At 35.8% G+C, this 19,443-nt stretch overlaps 1 protein-coding gene across 1 annotated transcript; it reads right to left on the bottom strand.

The window, feature by feature from the left end:
* Positions 1–6: 6 nt before the first annotated feature.
* Positions 7–12,885, bottom strand: LOC110457163 (pantothenate kinase 3-like). The gene is made up of 7 exons (XM_021508300.1): positions 11,314–12,885; positions 10,063–10,415; positions 8,349–8,593; positions 7,900–8,076; positions 6,853–6,976; positions 5,748–5,873; positions 7–5,238 (listed from the first exon to the last, which is right to left on the bottom strand). Exons 1-7 carry the CDS (start codon positions 11,396–11,398, stop codon positions 5,050–5,052), a joined length of 1,299 nt encoding a protein of 432 aa, XP_021363975.1. The 5' UTR covers positions 11,399–12,885; the 3' UTR covers positions 7–5,049.
* Between the last annotated feature and the right edge of the window lie 6,558 nt (positions 12,886–19,443).

The following is a 19,443-nucleotide window of genomic DNA, read 5'->3' as shown; positions in this document are numbered from 1 at the left end:
CCCCCCCGCCTCCAGAGTCAATAAAAGTCATTTAAAACTATTCTTTTTTAAGCTCTCAATATACAGCCTAGATGTCTTAGTTATAAGATACTGTATAAGAGTCTGGGACCTCTAGCCTATATACCTGGTAGAACCTAAATACAATGTTCATGCTATTCCAGTCAATATTTGGTACATTTTAGACAAAATCATATTCCACCACTTTTCAACATTTGTCAACACCTCCTGAAATACATTTTGCCACCTGTATTGTAATCACCTTTTACTATTCTGGTTTATTAATTTGATACTACTGATGACAATTTCAGTCAATATTTTTCACTTCTTATTTTTTTTCCATTGCTGATCATTGATCTTCTCAATTAACTCTTAGAAATGAACAACATAATCTCCTGAAAATGGAAAACATCACCGAGGAAAAAGGGACAATACAACCACCTCATTGTATAGAAAACAACGGCTGAACATTTTGGAAAATTGGTTATGCTTGCATTGAATGACATGAAGCTGGAAGTGTTTATCAAGGTGGTAGATCAGTCATGACAGTATTCATATCATTCTCTTGTAATGCGCATGAACATCATATTTACATTTCCACTGCAAGTTCCTTTATAAACATTACCAGAAAAAAATGTTCATGGAGCTATGAATGCAATTTGATCAGTGTTATTTTGAAGCTTCTCCTCCCGTCTCGAATGACAAGACACAACCATTGGAAGCAAACATTTTGGTGGTTAAGCTGTTCCAAGAATCTTATTTGCACTGACATAATAAACACTAAAATATAGAAAATATAAGGGAATACCTGTATTTAAGTTTAATAATAACTATAATTTAGAATGTAAATATAAGGAATGCTGTTCAATCCTTATTTGAATTATAGAACATCATATATGTAGACGAGAAAAAGATTAATATTTGTAAATTATTCAATAAATTCTTGTAAGTGTTTTAACTTAGTATATAAATGATGCTTCAATAGCAGTAAAGTTTTCACAGAAATGTTTCCATGTTGACTAAATATTGGTAACATATACATTTGTATAATACCACCCTTAACTTAACAAATCTTTACATGTTTTTAGTGTATACCAAACTGTACTAACAATAAAAAAAGAATCATTGAATAATTCAATTCAATTTATGATGAACTAATGATTAATTGAGTTCCGAAAGTTTGTCATAGAAGCAATATTGATATGGTTGCATCAGCACAAAACAATCGGAAAATAATGATATAATAATATATAGGCAGTGTATACAATATACAACAAAGTATAAATAAAGGAAAAAACTCATAAATTCAACCAACATTGGACCTCTAATTAAACAAAATATACAAACAATAATAAATGCACTTTACAAGGAAATCATTATTGCAAATCTATAAAATCTATGAAATATTACTTATTAGCACAAAATACTGTAACTGTAAAACAGACACCCACCATCATGTAGCTTTGAGCAATTTATAGTTGCTGTACTTAAAATAATATAATTCAATATTGCATGGGATTATATAGTCTCAGCAACAGGGAAACAGATATTCATCTCAAAACAATAACATTACACAAAACTACATTTTAGACAGTGGGGAAGTTGATCAGAGAATAATGATGTCACGAGTGTTTGATTTTGATAGGTTAAATCCATAATGGGTATGCAGGGTACTCACATCTACCACTTTGACTTCAATAGATTTACATTGATGAACGACATACTGGCACTAAATTAACCAATTTGATTTTAAAACGCTTGCCACTTTTGATTTCAATTAGGTTTTGTCTATGAAGGGTGAATTATTGGCAATATATAATTTAGATGTTTAATGTTTAAATTCCTTTCCTGATGTACATACCTGGTATTAAGGGATTCAGGTGTTTTTTCTAAGGCTTAAAATCTTATATCAATAATTTGCCACCTTTTCCCTTACAGGTGTACATACTGTAGTATATTATGCACAAAACTGCTAGTTGCGAGGTCATTATTGAGTCATATAGTTATATAATACATGTTCATTAGAAATAAAAGACATGTAAAGACATTGCATCTACAAATCTTAAATACAACTTTTGTGATCCCATCCTCCCTCTCATCACTAAAGCACAGCCTCCTCTCGTTTCCTAAACATAGTTCCCTCCCTTTCTAAGGCATATTTTGTGGGTTTATCCCAAATAGACCACTGTACATAACGAGAGATATATTGGCTGACAATTAAACTTATTCCTGTCAAAAGTCCTACTCTGTACCTTTGAAATTATCAGGAGTGCTAGAACATTGAGTATAGATCTCAAGATTTGCAAAAAAAAATGATTTGAAAACTAAGGAGACCAATTTTGCTATTTCCATAAGCCATCGAAAGCTTTTGTAAACAATTCTCTTTACTTATGCAGATGTATCTTTATGTCTAAAAAAAATCTGATCAATACAAGACCAAATAGATGACTTCAATAAAAAGAAAATGAACCCTTTCCCTCTATCAGATAAACAATACATTGGTACATTTGATACACTGGAAACCTTTGAACAGTTATCTATCAGTACCACGATTTGAGCAATTTCTCCCACAATACTGGCCTTGGATACTGTCACTGGGAAGACTTCCTAATAATAGACACCAAAACTTGTCTTATCTGACACCTTGATTAAGGGGACAACCTCTTCAAAAACATGTCCCAGTCAAATGAACCACACACACACACACACTATTCTAACAGACATCTCTGGTAGTACCTATTCACTGGAATTAACCATATCATTGTAAGTAAAATTTTAATTTTAATTCAATCAGATCACCATCCGTTTATACATTATGTCATGACAACTACATGAAATTTACAAAATCAACCTCTACCTGAACCCTGTATAAATAATTGACTACCGGTACCTCTAGTATGTACGCATATGTAAATAGAAAGCAGTGACAGGTACATCAAGTGCTGACATACCTGTATAAAGAGGCCATATTTACCTCTACTGTAATACATTCACCAGGAAAACGTTCACATTATTCCTGATTTTTAGAAGCAATGAATGGGTAGATTGTTGTCACGTTACAAAATAACAATGTTCACCACGGTAATTTCCCCCTTCCTTCCTCCTCTGTCATTACGGTAAATTGATCAAGCCCGTGTAAGTATACAACTTACCATACATAGCAGGACAGTGTTGAAACGGGATGTTACTGTATATGTATATTACTGACAAAGGGAGCATACTTGACAGGGCAATACCTTTCCAATAAACAGTACTGTTTACCAAAAGACTTTAGCCCAGTCAAATAATCACCCTTCACTGGTAAATTCCATATTAATTTCACTCTTCATATGTTATTACTATATATGGTATGCTGTGTACTAGTATTCACTGTAATGATATATTTAACCTCATTGTGGAGTGCAAAAAATATGGCGAAGGGAATCGTAACCTACAGCGAATATATCCCAGTATACGGATAATGATGTCATGATCGCAACATGGAAACATCATAGCAACAATGTCAATAAATGAACATGAAGAAGTAACTTGTAGACAATATAATAGCCACCAGCATAATATGTATTTCAGACTGTGTTCACTGACTAATACATCAGTCAGGTTTGTGAGGCTTTACATGGATTTGTTTTTTTGCTGATTTAACCACCTCACAAACCAAATTAGTATCACATCTAGCCAGTAAAACACTATCACTCATAGAATTATGCACACTTTTTATCTTCAACCTATTAACAATAATGACTTGGACCTACATATTTATAAGTTATAGATTACAAGATGAAGTATGACTTGTATTACGTAGAGTCAACAGGTACATCTGACAGTATACAAGACTTTCATAAATCTATTACCTGTACATGTAATATAGCATTTGAAGATCAATGATAAATTTAATATTTAAAGTCAAATAGCTCTAAAATGTCAGCTGATATATTAGGAACAATTTAGGGTCACGACCTTAAAGAATGATTCTGACCTTGACATAACACTTTGAACCTTGAGGTTATGACGAGATCGGAGATGAAATGGTGGCACACACACACATATATATATATACATGTTTATAATAAAATCACAGCTACGAGTATGTATTGAAAATGTATAGCTTATTATAATATATATCTTAAAATCTCAAATTAGTCAGAGCTTATTTATTTATGATCGTTCTTTTGTTATTGGGAGAGGTACTACTTTCACTTTGGTCAAATGCGGTCAAAAGAGTGCACACAAGCTTATTTGTGTGTTGTGGTACTATTGCCTGATCAATTTTATTGACCAAGCCAATATATAGGTTTAATGGTTAAAAAGGCTCATTTTTGTACAGATGCTATCACTATTACGTCTTGTAAGATTACCGTTACTTTAAAGATGACCCAAATGTGAAAATCCTTTTATCTATTCTCAACAATAAGTCTTTTAAAGATTTACCCTTATTTCCCTTTTTTGGCCTATGAGCTATGAAGAATTAGGTGAAAATCATTGTCTGTATTTAAGGAGTGGTCTTTTAAAGGTTAACCCCTATTTCCCCATTTGGGCTGTCTCTACAAAGTTTTTATTACATGTATGCATCGCGGAGTATTCCCCAGACCCAATTTGCTTATTGGTGCTGCGCCCATCTCGACCTGCCCTGCGCCCACTGCTCATTTTTAAAAGTCAACATTTCTTTTTAACCACAAATGTTGAAGTTAAACATTTCGTATAGCAGTCCCGACACCAAGTAATGTATCAAGACATAGTTGATATACTAAGTCATTATAATGTGGTGATGAACACATAAATAGAAATTGTTGACATTTTACATCTCTGTGTGACTGATAGATGAAACCCATGGCTCATAACAGTGCAACCGGTACTAAAATATTTGTTGGGAGGTCCCTAATTTCACACAAGGATTTATTTTTGAGACTGTCTTTTATTTTGCTCATGCTAATTTTGAGATTTTAGGGTATACAAAGTATCACATCTACTTATTATAAATTATCAGCAATTTTATATCACAGCAGTAAAACTGGAATATCTACAGTATGGCTACAACACTAATGGTCAGTGTGGTCATCCTAACCCATTCGTGTGTGTATGGTCCTGGTCCCTTTGGTCAGACTTGTGATGGTCAGGATCCATACAACCAGGCCGATGGTCACAGTGATCATTAGTTGTGTTATCGGGATGTGGGTAAGAAAAGGAATCTCCAGACCTAGAAGAGATGTATTCCATCATACAGCCCATAGCACCAAAATAACCCTGAAAGATATACACAAAATAAATAAGTCACGTGTGAATGACAATAGAACATGTAAATAAATATCGCTGATTGCTTTTTTCTAAACAGTAATATTTTACCTTTATTTGGCTTCTAGTCACAATGTGACAAATGTATGTTTTAGAGGCGGAATTAACCACTTATGCCGCTGGCCTGTGGCCAGTGGTTTTCTGAGTGGACCAGTAGGTTTTTCAACAAGCTATTCCGCCAGGCCAGTAGATATTGGGTAAATTTATCTTAAGTTTCAGCAGATTTGAAAAGCTTTATCTTAAGCCAAGATTGCACCAGAGCTTCCAGATTTCAAAATTCCAGGGGGCATACGCCAGTACCCCCCTAGTATCGAGTGCCTTTGGCGCTCGCTCGGGCCTCCTGTCCTTGTTTTCTAGACCAGTACACTTCAAACAGGGCCAGTGAATTTCTACTTCAACTGGACCTTTGGGCCAATAACCTTTTTTTATAATTTTACCCCTGAGTTTGGTTTAGGTCTTACCTCATGCTCCAGAAAAAGAGCCTTCATCGCTCCATCTGACCAAAACTCCATGGCAAAGGCCAGCAACTTCATGGAGATAGTGTTCACACGTAAGAAGTTCCCAACAAACACCACTCGCTCAATTTTCTAGAACAAATGACATACACATGTAAATTTAAGTTATAGTTTTAATATACAATTCCAGTAACCTTTGTCATAGTGCAAATATAAAAGATCTTATCTAGATTCTAATTTTTGAACTTCTTCAAAATATTTTCATACCATATGCTCAATGTTAGAGTGTTGTGAAATTCATTCAGAAGAACCTGTTAAACGATTTAAACACATTCGACCCCTGTCACCTTAAAGTCAAACATGGACATGAAGTTGAACAAACTTCATAGCCCTTCCTACCAGAATGCAACTTGCCAAATATCACCACCTTGTACCTTTTATTTAATGAGAAGATGACTTTTAAAGATTCATGCACTATTGACCAGATGTGACCATGAAGGTGTGTCAAGGTCATTCACATCAACAAGCAATCACCCTGTATGCTTTAGTTATTCAAAAGACGTTGTTTAAAGATTTCAACATATTTGACCCCTTCATGCCAACATCCTTCTGGCCAATTATCATCACCCTGGACCTTTTGGCCATACAAAAGAAGTCGTTTAAAGGTTTAAAGACAATTGACCCCTGTGACCTTGAATATGAGTGAAGGTCATTTGTTTGAACAAACTTTGTAGCCCTTCATGCCAACATTCTCCTGGCCAATATCATCACCCTGGACCTTTTGGTTATACAAAAGATGTTGTTTAAAGGTTTTCAAGACAATTGACCCCTGTGACCTTGAATATGGACGAAGGTCATTAATTTGAACAAACTTTGTAGCTTCGGGCCAGGTGAGCTAACAAAACCTAGTCACAGTTACGAGATTTTATACATCTCTCTGATGATAAAGACCTGTCTCAACAGCGATGTAGTCAAATTTTGAGTAACCAGGTACGAGGTGTCTCAGTTTTCAAATTTTAGATCCCTGGGCTGAAACTCTGTACCGCTGACAGCCCTGTACAGTCCCTTATCTCTGTAGCACACAGACATGTACTTGCTGTAAGTCGTTTACCTCAGTCACAGCACACATCCGAGCTATAGAACCAATGTTGTTTGTGATCGTTGTTAGTGTGGCTCTGGCTAAATCCTCTCGGCTGGATTGTTCCCTTTTGTCCTTGAGGTGCATTTGGCCAAAACTGAAATAGTTTGGAAATAGTTTATATATATAAATATTTTTGCCAAACTTTATCTTAACATGAACATATTAATTTTATTTTATGATTAAAGTTCCTGCAAAGTTTCCTATTTTTTGAGGCTCTAGGGCCTGAACTGCAACCCTAAGTGATTTTGCAGAGTATAGAATTTTTTTTCTCAAAATGTTTTTGATGGGTGTATAAATTAGACAATTACATTTATAAAAATGTATCTATGGACCAAACTTGGTCTAAATCCTATCATCTTGATGACAGCAACGTAGGAGGGACAGAGAAGTAAATCAAGATTGGTGTTGTAAACAGTACTTCAGGTCTCTCAGGAAAGACGGGACAACGTTAACACAGAGAGAAAGCACTACAAATAAGTCCATGACGCCACATCTGACAATACAACCTCGCCTAGAGACCATCGTCTCTAGGGCAAAGTTGTCAGTGAAATGACATGAAACCTTTTGCAAATGAAAAGTTATGATTTGGACCGATAAATACATGCTGTTGGTAATTTTTGATCTTATACTGCAAAGATCCTGTCACTGTAACCATGGCATCAATTTGAAAAGCAATGCATTGTTTTGTAAAAAATATTTTTTCTCTTCAGGTGTTATGATCTGTAAGTTATTGCAAGGCTAGAAAAACATGCAAAACTACAAGTCCCAACAATTAAAAATTAGGCCTAAATAATAATGTGTGTTTCCTGAGTCTGCTTGAAAAAAAAGGGTTGTTAGGTAAGCATTTTTTTAAAATATGTTTGTCCTATGCTTATATAGAGCAGCAGTTTTGACTTTAACAGTGCTCATCACTAAATGCCAATAAAAACTTTAGGGTAGGCACAAAAATCTAGGGTCAGTAGGGAATCTGGAAAAACACATTTTTGTTTTTGGCCTTATACTTAATTACAAGTTTACCTGCTAGCCACAATATCACCAGGCAAATGGAATCGGTTATAGTCGCCACCATATATATCCTTGACTCGTTTGTCCACCTTAGTGTTATCTCCCTTAGACGCTAATGCTATGGCTTCCTCAAATGTATCGCAGTTAGTGAGGAGACAACACAGACCGAAGAACGTCCCACCTCCAAGACTGTAATGTACACATCAATGTAGATGTTTATTCATAAATTGTACATGTATATACATACATTTTAAATGGTCATACTGTCAGGCTATGCTGATTATTAAATTATATTTTAATAAGAATTAATTTAGCATTATTCTCCAAGATTATTATTCTTTTGTAAGTTTATAGAATTGCATTGTTATGTTAAACAGCTACATTATTTTTTGACAAAACAGAATTCAGAATAGGATGGAAATGTCATTATTATTGATAAGATTGATTGACAGTTATATTACCTTGTACCACTGACTCTCTTATAATCATTATAAGCCCGAACAGCCAGTATACTGACCCCTGACCCCACATTGACCACCAAATAGGGATAGGGGTCATGGAAGTCAAATGGAACTTTCTCACATGTGTCGGGGTCACCTGGATTCTTCCAATAATAACATTCACTGAGATTATGCCGGTCTATGTAGTGGATTCCCTTTATCAAGCAATCTAACTCATCAAACTTGTACATACTTAGGTTGACACGCTGAAAAACACAGGAAAACAAATTCAGAATGCATTTATGTATGTCATGTAAACTGTGTAAAGGACCTGAATTGTTCTCTTGGTCTGTGATAAAATTGTCTGGCATCCTCAATATCCAGCGGTTACTCTCACTTCTGCTCTCTGCCCCCTTAAAATATGTCATAGCAGAATTGAAGGCTCAGTGTGCAGCACCTTGTTGATGAGACGAGGAGACTAGTTTGATCCTTTGATGTACGTCAAAAAAACGTTTGCCATCCAGTAATGGTAAAACTTACTTGCTTTGAAGTTGGGTGTTGCTCCGCTGTAATGGTCAAAGGACAGGTATCAGCCTTGCAATTGGTCAGGTTTTTTACCTGGCACCAATCAAATAGTTAGCCACATGCCTTTAATTTTGCTATGACATATTCCAGGGGTGCAGAGAATGAATGTGACCGTAACCCCTGGATATCGAGGATGCATATAATGGTCATTAATATATTCTATTCTTAATCGATTTCTACTATTATATCCCAATCCTGTGCACTTTGTTCACCAAGCCCCCTTAACTCCAGGATGATCCATATCAAATTAAGTTATAAATTTATACATCGAGTCTACAATAAACGATAGTCTACAATAGAGGCTAACAACCCAGGTGGAGTATAAATTGGTCTTGGGTGGATGTTGCGGTATCTGTGCTGTAGCATTCGAGTGAGGTGGCACTATAGATGATGGCATTGGAAGCACGGCCCCACTCATACAGAACACATGTACATCACATCTCCAGCACATGCAGGCATACACACATAGGGAGATACTAGCCAGGTGGCATATGACTAGTAGTTAGCACCTGATAAGGCAGATCCTGCAAATTTCTCAAAATTGTATTGATTAATGTATATGCTAATTGTACATTGTATATCTATGTACTGTAACGCACTTTAGAGTGGCTTATGTTAGCTAGATAGGGTGCTATATGATATGTTGTATATTATTATTTATTTTTAAAGTAGATAAAATTCCCCAGACTCACACTAATGAAGCTTTCTTTTGATGAATTACCTGTATTTCCCCTATTCATCCCTCTGCCCTAATGCAGATAAAGGTTCCACATCCTTCTTAACAAGCAAAGTTTAATCTCCAAAGAGTATAAAGACTAAATCGTAGGGGATCTTTATATTGTATTTGGGAGAAAGCCAGAGTATCTGAGAAAACCCACAGGGTTGGGCAAGTGACCCTATACCTTTTCACATCTGATTGGGGAATTGAATCCCACAAGCCTTGGAGAAAGGATAGGGTGCTATCCACTGCACCACCCAACCACCCCAAAATCTTTTTTAATAATTCACTTGATACATAAAAAAGGATACTGATACAAGTACATATAATTATGACTTCATCTCCAGTGCTGTGTTTGATTTATGATTTCCTGATCATTTTTAACAAATTTAATACACACAATACCAACACAGCTTCACATTAATTAAATACCTGTTTGAACTCCTCCTCAAACTTGTAGGCTCCTCCCCCCGTTGCACATATCCCTGTGGCTAGACTAGAGAAGTTTTTTACTTTAGCTAGGTCAATAAATGCAGACATTTCACATGTGGGGAATCGTATGAAGTGAAGACTTCCTGTCCTCCCTCCTATTGTCTGATTGCACATTTCCAAATGAACATCACGGATACCCGTTTTTCCATAAGCAACATTTCCTATCAGGTAACTATGGATAACTTTTATAGTTTCTTTTTCCTCTTCAGCTTCTTGTGCTGTCCTGTCCTTTGGCTCAAAATATATAAGTTTTGTCAAAGTGCCTCCAATGTCCATTCCAAACCATGGCATAGCTTAAAAGACAAAATGAAAATATCAAGGGTCAGTAAAAAAACAACAGTATGTGCATTATATACACATTATGAAAAAAAACATGCATCAATATATAAATGTAAGCATACAAAATTCTTTAAATGATATAAATTGTATCTATGGCATTAAGTAGTTTCTACACTGTATGCATGTAATGCCTCCCAATATGTTCATGATTGGGCGTTTCCTATTTCAGAGCTTCAGAATTGCCTTTTCCCATTTCTCCTGTTAAGAGAAGAGGATCACTCTACATTGACTTGCATTTTATTGTCATGCTTATATTTCATGACACATACCTTTTGCGTCCCAGAGCTGAGCTATTATTGTACTGCTGCAGGGCAAAATCTATTTCTACAACTTTTAGCCTCCAAGGTACACAAAAGCCTATATGTATCTAGCTGTTGGCATGATAATTGGCCAGACTTACAAGGTTTGGTCCCACTTTTCTGTGACCTTTCCATAAATCAATCAATTTCATTTGGGGAGGCAGGTACAATTTATGACTGACGAACATTTAGAACATGTACTGCCTACAGACTTGTTACAAAAACATTTACATCTAATTACTGACTTATACAGTTATAGTCATGAGTTGTAAAGTACATATATATTGTAATGAATATTACATAATAACATGTTGTGGTATTATAAATAGATTTGGAAATATTCAGTTATTCATAATCATATTTTAATTAATTCTTCTGTTCTACATGCACAATCATGTTATCATATATATATATAAGGCATTCTTTTGAAGTCATAGACATGTAATGCCGCTTATTCTTCACTGGGGTCCAAAGTGTAACATTCTTATATTTACACTAGCATACGTAATTATAACAACCCAGTTCCTCAACCCTTCATGTTTTGTATCCTTACGCGGTCTAACACAGCACCGAGGACTGAGGATGTCATAGTCAATCGCTCCGCCTGTAGACTCAGTGCCGGTACCATTATCCATCATCCGTCCCTTACAAAACGTACACGAGTAGAAGGGTCAAATGTTTCGCTTCATTACTCTCACCGACACCAACCATGAACCCTGTGACACACACACTTGACAAGCGATCGTTCATTCATTGCATGCATCGTGTAAAGGAAACACTTTGAAGGGAATGGTATGTGTTCGTCCTAAGATAGAAACTGAATTCTTAAACTTTGACACCTCGATGTCTGTGTATCTAACAACCAACAACAGCGTGTACCGATAGAAATATACCGGAAGTGTTTACATCTGGTTTATACAAAAATCGGATGTAGAAAAAACCGAACGCAACATTAAAAAATCTTATGGACCTTACCAACTTTACGCCAATATACTAATCGAAGGTTTCCCTTTGAAGCAATGCGGGCAACTTTGTTTTTTAAGCAACTGTTTTTGGAATAATTTAAAACTGATTAAAAAGGGGGACTGGGTGAAACCAAATTATAGGGTTATAAAAAAGAAGAAACATCAACCGCCATACGTGTACAACTGTTAAAAGTTTTGGAAATTTTCGAGAAGACTGACATTTTCAATCATTTTTTCTTCTTCTTTTATGATTAATATGGACCGTCCGTATCAATCAAACCCGCAATGCATACCTATACACAACACTGAGAAGATGATTACAGATCTAGACCTACCAATAGGCGAACCTGCATGAAGGCTACAGTACAAGGAACACATTTACGACCCTAAAAAACTCTTCTCATTCATCAAAACCACAAAAAAGGAAACACAGACATCATAGCAAGTTACGTAAAAAAACGAACACTTCACAACAGACCCAGAAACAAAGGCAAACATATTAAATGAACAGTTCCAAAAAGCCTTCACACCAGAACAAAACACGACAATACCTGACAAAGGAATATCGCCCCACCCACACATGCCAGATACAAGCTACTCAATAACATTAACCCACATAAAGCAACAGGCCCAGACCACATAACACGACAGAATACTGAAAGAACTTAAGGACATCACAGCACCTATGTTAACAAAAATATTCCAAACATCACTCAATACAGGAACATTAGCCAGTGACTGGAAACACGCCAACGTAAACACCATTTACAAAATAGGAGACAAATACAACCCAACAAACTACAGACCGATATCACTCACATACATCGCATGCAAACTCCTAGAACACATCATCACAAGTACAACCATGAAACACTGAAGACAACACAATACTGCACGACCTACAACATGGCTTCCGCACATCAAGATCTTGCGAAACACAACTAATCACATTCATACAAGACCTTGCACAGAACCACCACCACAACAACAAACACACAGACATCATCATAATGGACATTCCCAAAGCATTTGACAAAGTTCCACACAAACACTTACAATACAAACTAAAATATTACGGAATCACCGGAACCACACTAACATGGATAACAGACATCTTATCACAACGCACCCAAACAGTCCTTGAGGGCAAACACTCCGACAAAATCCCAGTAACATCTGGAGTGCCTCAAGGAACCTCGAGGCTTGGCACCAGTCCTCTTCCTCAAATACATCAACGACTTCCCTGAATACGTATCACACAGTACACTAAGACTTTTTGCAGACGACAGCATACTATAATAAACCATCAACAACAAAGATGATACAACAAAACTACAAACAGATTTAGATGCAGCTAGTAAATGAGAAGAGGACTGGCTCATGAAATTCCACCCAGACAAATGCACCATACTCACTATATCACCAAAACGCACACAAATTAAACACCAATACACACTCCATGACCACACACTAGAATCTGTAACTTCAAACAAATATCTAGGCATCACACTTCAAAACAACTTAAAACGGGACAAACACATGAACAACATCACATCAAACACAAATAGATCACTAGGCTTTCTGAAACGCAACTTAAAAATAAATTCACAACACATTAAAGAACATGCATACATAGCCATTGTAAGACCAAAACTTGAATACTGCTCTTTAGGCTGGGACCCTCATTATACAAACAACATAAATCAATTAGAACAAGTATTACGTAGAGCAGCACGATACGTCCTTCACAAATACCATAACTCAAGCTCAGTCACAGATATGATACACAACTTGCAATGGCCAACACTACACACACGCAGAACAAGAACGCGCATTATTCTTCCCTAAAAAAAATACACTAACAAGTAGCAATACACACTAACAGTCTCATACCGGCAGACACCAGAACACGTCAAGGACACGACCTTAGTTACATACATATCTACACATCCAAAGACACATGCAGACACACATTCTTTCCATACACCATAACACAGCGGAAACTCTACCCAAAACAATAATCCAATCAGAACACTAGCAGAATTCGGGACATGCCCCACATATAACATAATCGAGCATATAAAAAACCTACAACATTACTAGCACTCACTGCTTTTAACCTGTTTTTATCCTATAGCAAATAATAAAAATAAAATAAAAAATCACTGTACATAACAACGCACTACAGCACAAGACCAGAATTCCGTAATCGTCAATATTGACGGAGGAAGGTTTATAGATGAAGATGAAAATCATAAAAAAGAAATAAAAAACTAAAGATCTTGAAAATTTTAGTATGATAAAGGTGTTGCTATGATATGTCTATACATTGACAAATCTCGAAGGTTAATGTCGATGAACAACTACAAAAATCTATTTAGTGAAGTACAAAATTTATTAATATTTTCAAATATGTAAAAAGTCGGGTTTTACTATAAACTGAGTTCCCAGAACACGGGAGATTTCTTCTAGGACATATGGTAGAATTTTTGTAGATACCCATGAAAGATGAAAGAAAATGTTTCCCCACGCTTATTTCTTCATCATATCCAAAGATCAACAGCATATACTGGTATAGGCTGTTAACCAATCAGAGCTCGTGGCAGCCATGTTGGAATTTTTATTGCTCCAGAATTAACATAAGTTCGTGAGAGCCCCTAGAGGAATGTATGTTCTAATTTTGGTTAATATTGCACTGGCAGAAATGGAGAAGAAGATCCGAATATGTTTTTAACTAAAACAGCACATTTGAGTTTTGACCTCGTACCGAAAATCGGAAGTTGATATTTTTTTCCTAAGACAGTATGGGAGAGAAAGTTTGCCCTTGTATATCTCTATATCATATCCAAAGATCAACTGTGTGCTTGATATTGTGAACGAAAAGTATTGGTATAGGCTGTTAACCAATCAGAGCTCGTGACAGCCATGTTGGAATTTTAATTGCTCCAAAAATTAACATTAGTTCGCCAGGACCCCAAGAAAAATACGTGAATTATTTTTGGTTAATATTGCAATAGCAGAAATGGAGAAGAAGATCCGAAAATGTTTTTAACTAAAACAGCACATTTAAGTTTTGACCCCGTACCGAAAATCGGAAGTTGATATTTGATGCTTAAAAAATATTAAAGAGAAAGTTTTCCTTGTATATCTCAATACCATATTCAAAGATCAACTGCGTGCTTGATATTGTGAACGAAATATATTGGTATAGGCTGTTAACCAATCAGAGCTCGTGGCATCCATGTTGGAATATTAATAACTCCAAAAATTATGATGTGTTCGTTAGGACCCCCAGAGAAATACATGTACTAATTTTGGTTATCATTACACTGGCAGAATGTGAGGAGAAGGTACTAGAATGTTTTACACAAAACAGCACATTTGAACTTTGACCCCATACCGAAAACCAGAAGTTGACATTTTTTGTTTAAACAATATGAGAGAAAAAATTTGCCATTGCTTATCACTATATCATATTAAAAGATAAACTTTGTGCTTGACTCTGTTAACGAAATAGATTGGTATAAGCTATTAACCAATCGGAGCCCGTAGCGGCCATATTGAATTTGTAATCACTCCAAAAAGAAACATAAGTTCGTCATGTCCTCCTGAGTAATACATGTACCAATTTTGGTTAATATTTCACTGGCAGAATTTGATAAGAATGTTTTACTATCAAAGGAAATATTCAAAATAGCATAGGACGTTTACGGTAAACGTTACAGAAAAAACCGAAGACAGCCAATCATTGGGATGGAATTCCACATCGACTGCAAAAAGATTTGAAAAAAAAAAAAAAAAAAAAAAGTTGAAAAATTGATGGCCATTGACCCGATGGGGAGAATTTTATCTAATAGCATTTTATGAAAAAAGAGTTAGCCCCAAGCAATATTTGCAAATGATATCAAGCATAAATGCTATAATAAATGGATTTTCAGTTATGGCGGTTTTAAGATTTTGACCTATGACGTCATAGCAGCCATATTGGATTTTGGTCGTTGCAATAACATCTTCAAATCATGGCCTACAATATACATGAAAGACTTTTAACATGTCTGCTGCCAATCAAAAGATTTGGACGCCAAAATCTCACGAATCTGATGGTGAAAAGCCCTCATAATAAGAACAACACTTTCGACCCCTTTGACCTGCAACCCATCTTTCCACTATGAGTCTGCCTCACAAATATTACCCTTTGCTTCTTGGTATAACATAGAAAAAGATTATTCTATAAAATCTGAGTTTTTTTGTGTGTCTAAATATAAATCAAAGTACTGAGAGTACTGAGAAAATGGCAAAATCGCACAAAAAATGAAAACGGTTTTTGACTTTCACTTTTAAAATTATAGTTCAAGTAGGTCAAAGTCATTCATTTGCTCACACTTTAAAGCCCTTCATCCAAGCATGCTTCTTGCCAAACATCGTTACCCTGGGATTATTAGTTATTCAGAAAAAATGACTTCAATATTTTTACATATATAACATCTGTGACCTTGAAAGTCGATCAAGGTCAATCATTTTTACAAACTTGATAGCCAATTACCGGACCATGTTATGTATCAAATATTAAGACTCTAGACCTTGTAGAACGCTAGAAGAAATTTTTGAAGTCGTTACCTTGAAATAGCACAAATGTTGCTATAACTCAAAAATTTACCAGGTCAACTATAAAATCTTTTTTGTCAAAAATATGCGCATTTGTGTTGTCAACATCATACCTGCATATAAAGTGAATCTATCGAACAATTTTCGAAATATTCTTGATTAAAGAATTTTTTAGTTTTTAAAAATTTGACCTTTGTGGCCTTGATAGTTGATCAAGGTCAACCATTTGTTCAAATTTGATAACTGAACATCTCAGCATCTTGATTATTTACTTATTATTCGGAAAGAATCGAAGAATGTGGTAAGGATCATAGACAGCGCTCACCAAAAACCTAATTGGTCAGAAGCTGTAATTCTGAAAAAGACTTGTCAAACAAGTTCAGTGATTACTTTCTGAATAAAATCAGCTCGACCAGGAAAAATATTGCCGAAGTGAACTCTACTGCTGACAATGATATCTCTGTCATGACTGGTGACGTTGAATTTGATGGGGAACCATTGACAAAGCTCTCACTAACAACCCAGGACAGCATCATGACCTCCAAATCGAATTCCTGTGAGCTTGATCCACTGCCTACAAACTTATTAAAGCAATTTCTTGAAGCAATGCCTCCTTTAATTACCTCAATCATGAACAAATCATTGGCTGAGTCAAAGGTTCAATTGTGTTTCAAGAAGGCACATGTTAGACCATTGTTGAAGAGGCCTGGAATGAAAAAGGAGGAGTTGAAGAACTACCGCCATTTATCAATTCTGCTTTTTCTGTCTAAGATCTTGGAGAAGCTTGTGTTCCGGCGTTTACAGGTTCATCCCCATGCAACAGTCTTCATGACAACCTGCAATCGGCCTACCGCATGGGACACTCTACTGAGACGTCCCTCTTACGTGTGCATAATGACAAAGCTTCTGCTTTGGATAACAAGTGCAGAGCGGTGCTTGTCCTGCTGGACCTGTCAGCTGCTTTTGACGTCATCGACCATGGCATACTTAATAAACGTCTGGAGTACTCTTATGGAGTGACTGATAACACACTAAGCTGGTTACAGTCTTATCTGAATGAACCACGACAGTGTGTTGCCATCGGATCTACCACCTCACATGACAAAGTACTAGATTTCGGGGTTCCTTAAGGGTCAATGTTAGGACCACGAACATATTGCTTGTACTTCCAACCGATCGGAGAGATTTTTCATCACCTTAGCCCTCGGTATCATTGCTATGCTGATGACACACACATTTACATGGTCATCAAACCACAGGACAGTTGGTATACAATTTCAGAAAATATATGAGCTTGTCTGACAGACATCAGTACCTGGATGAATGCCAACATGCTAAAGCTTAATCAGGAAAAGACGGAACTAGTCGTCTTTTCCCGAGAGTGTCCGCAAACAATGGCTCTCCAACCCAAGGTCGGTGCCAGAACTATTGAGACTGTCCCAACTGTTAAAAACCTAGTGGTATACTTTGATAGTTCACTGAACATGGAGAAACAAGTGAACGCTATTGCCAAATCCTGTTACTAGCAGATCAGGTATAACGGCTGTATCCGGCAGTTTATAACTATATATAAACTATATAAAATATATACAGTTCGACAGTACGAAATAACGATCCAATCGATTAGGCTGCGCTTTGTTAGGTATTTGTTCAAAAATGTGTGACGGTCTAAAGGCCCCCTCATCTCGATTCAGAAATGGCCCCTATGTGTGACCTTCCGTTATCTATTGTTTATCCCCAATAATAGGTTAATTACCCTCAAGCACAGGTAAGCTTCAAATATTCACTTTGAGTATTAAGCTCCTCAACCAAAAAACATGCTTTCAGTACAGTAGTATTAGTATATTGAATGTCTTCAACAGCCAGAAAAAAAACTGTCCAGATGAAACTACACAATGAACATAGTTTTCTTGATATTGCGTTGACCCAGAAAACTCTCGGTAGAATATGACCCTACTTTGATCGTCCCTTTTTGCTATTACATGGAAATTATGAAGGGTGATAGAACTGATATAACACAACTGTATAAGACGAGGATTTCATCAAACTTAACTCATCTGAAAATGGCGTTTTTTAATTAGAACCATCTAGTTACAATATTATGGTATGACACAACAACGTTAATTGATATTAAACAGGACAAAATAGAAACTGCTAACAGACCAAGAAAGAATCGTATAAGGTGTGGATGTTGTCCGTACCTGGAGATGTTTATCTGTCGCTGGTAACATATATCTACGTTGTAAGTGAATGAGCGTGGTCGTCCGTCTGTCCTATGGTCTATATATTTTTAATGAAGGAATAAGTTTATAGAATTAACGTATATCATAATTGCTGTATAATATATCAAGTTTCATTTTAAAAGAAATAAATCAGAGGGTGGTTTATTGAAACATATTTAATATTTCAAAAATCATATTTCGCTTTCAATATAAATGTTAAAATTGGTGAACTATATATTCTTTTCATTTGTTTATTTCGTCATTTGTAATATTTTCGGATGTTAGTTCCAGCCAAGAAGTAAATATAACAAAACGAACACCAGGATTTCGAGTTAAGGAGGTGAGTGTAGTTTGCTTAGAATATGAATAAATTAACAAGATCAATTTTACCACAGAACAATATGTGCGACAGATGCAAAAAACATTAAGGACTGACTTGCATTATTTTATATCCTCGTGTATTATGTATGTACCTTGGATAACATTTGATAAGGTTTCGCAGTCATCCACAAACACAAAACGATAGGAGATCCGAATACAATGTAGTTCATACATGTACATGTAGTTCGACATCAAAGGATAGGAATGATGCTTTAAGTTATGTTGAATCATTTGAAATACATTCTGCTCATATTTTAAATACCAGAATTGCTTAAAAGTATTGATTGACATTTTCGTAGTGTTCATATCTGCATAATTTTGCAACTGCATTTTCAGAAAACGAGGTTTCATTCTAAGTTAATTAACGAAGTAAGCTTAACCTAAGAAACAGTAATCAAACGTGCAAATAGGGTTAAAACTTACACAACCCTGGTAAAATGTAGAATTACTTAATGAAAAATTCATAAACTAATGTTGAAGAGTTGGTTCCAAGAATTAATGTTTACGAGT

The sequence above is a fragment of the Mizuhopecten yessoensis genome, unplaced genomic scaffold (genome assembly GCF_002113885.1).
Source record: "Mizuhopecten yessoensis strain PY_sf001 unplaced genomic scaffold, ASM211388v2 scaffold9033, whole genome shotgun sequence".
Taxonomy (NCBI): Eukaryota; Metazoa; Mollusca; class Bivalvia; order Pectinida; family Pectinidae; genus Mizuhopecten; species Mizuhopecten yessoensis.
This window is presented reverse-complemented; position numbering and strand designations above follow the sequence as displayed.

Coding starts and splice junctions, on each gene's coding strand:
- LOC110457163 (XM_021508300.1), bottom strand. CDS start 11,398: ATGATGGATAATGGTACCGGCACTGAGTCTACAGGCGGAGCGATTGAC. Junction 10,416..11,313: donor TCGGTGCTGTGTTAGACCGC/GTAAGGATACAA, acceptor TTGTCTTTTAAG/CTATGCCATGGTTTGGAATG. Junction 8,077..8,348: donor AAGAGAGTCAGTGGTACAAG/GTAATATAACTG, acceptor TGTACATTACAG/TCTTGGAGGTGGGACGTTCT.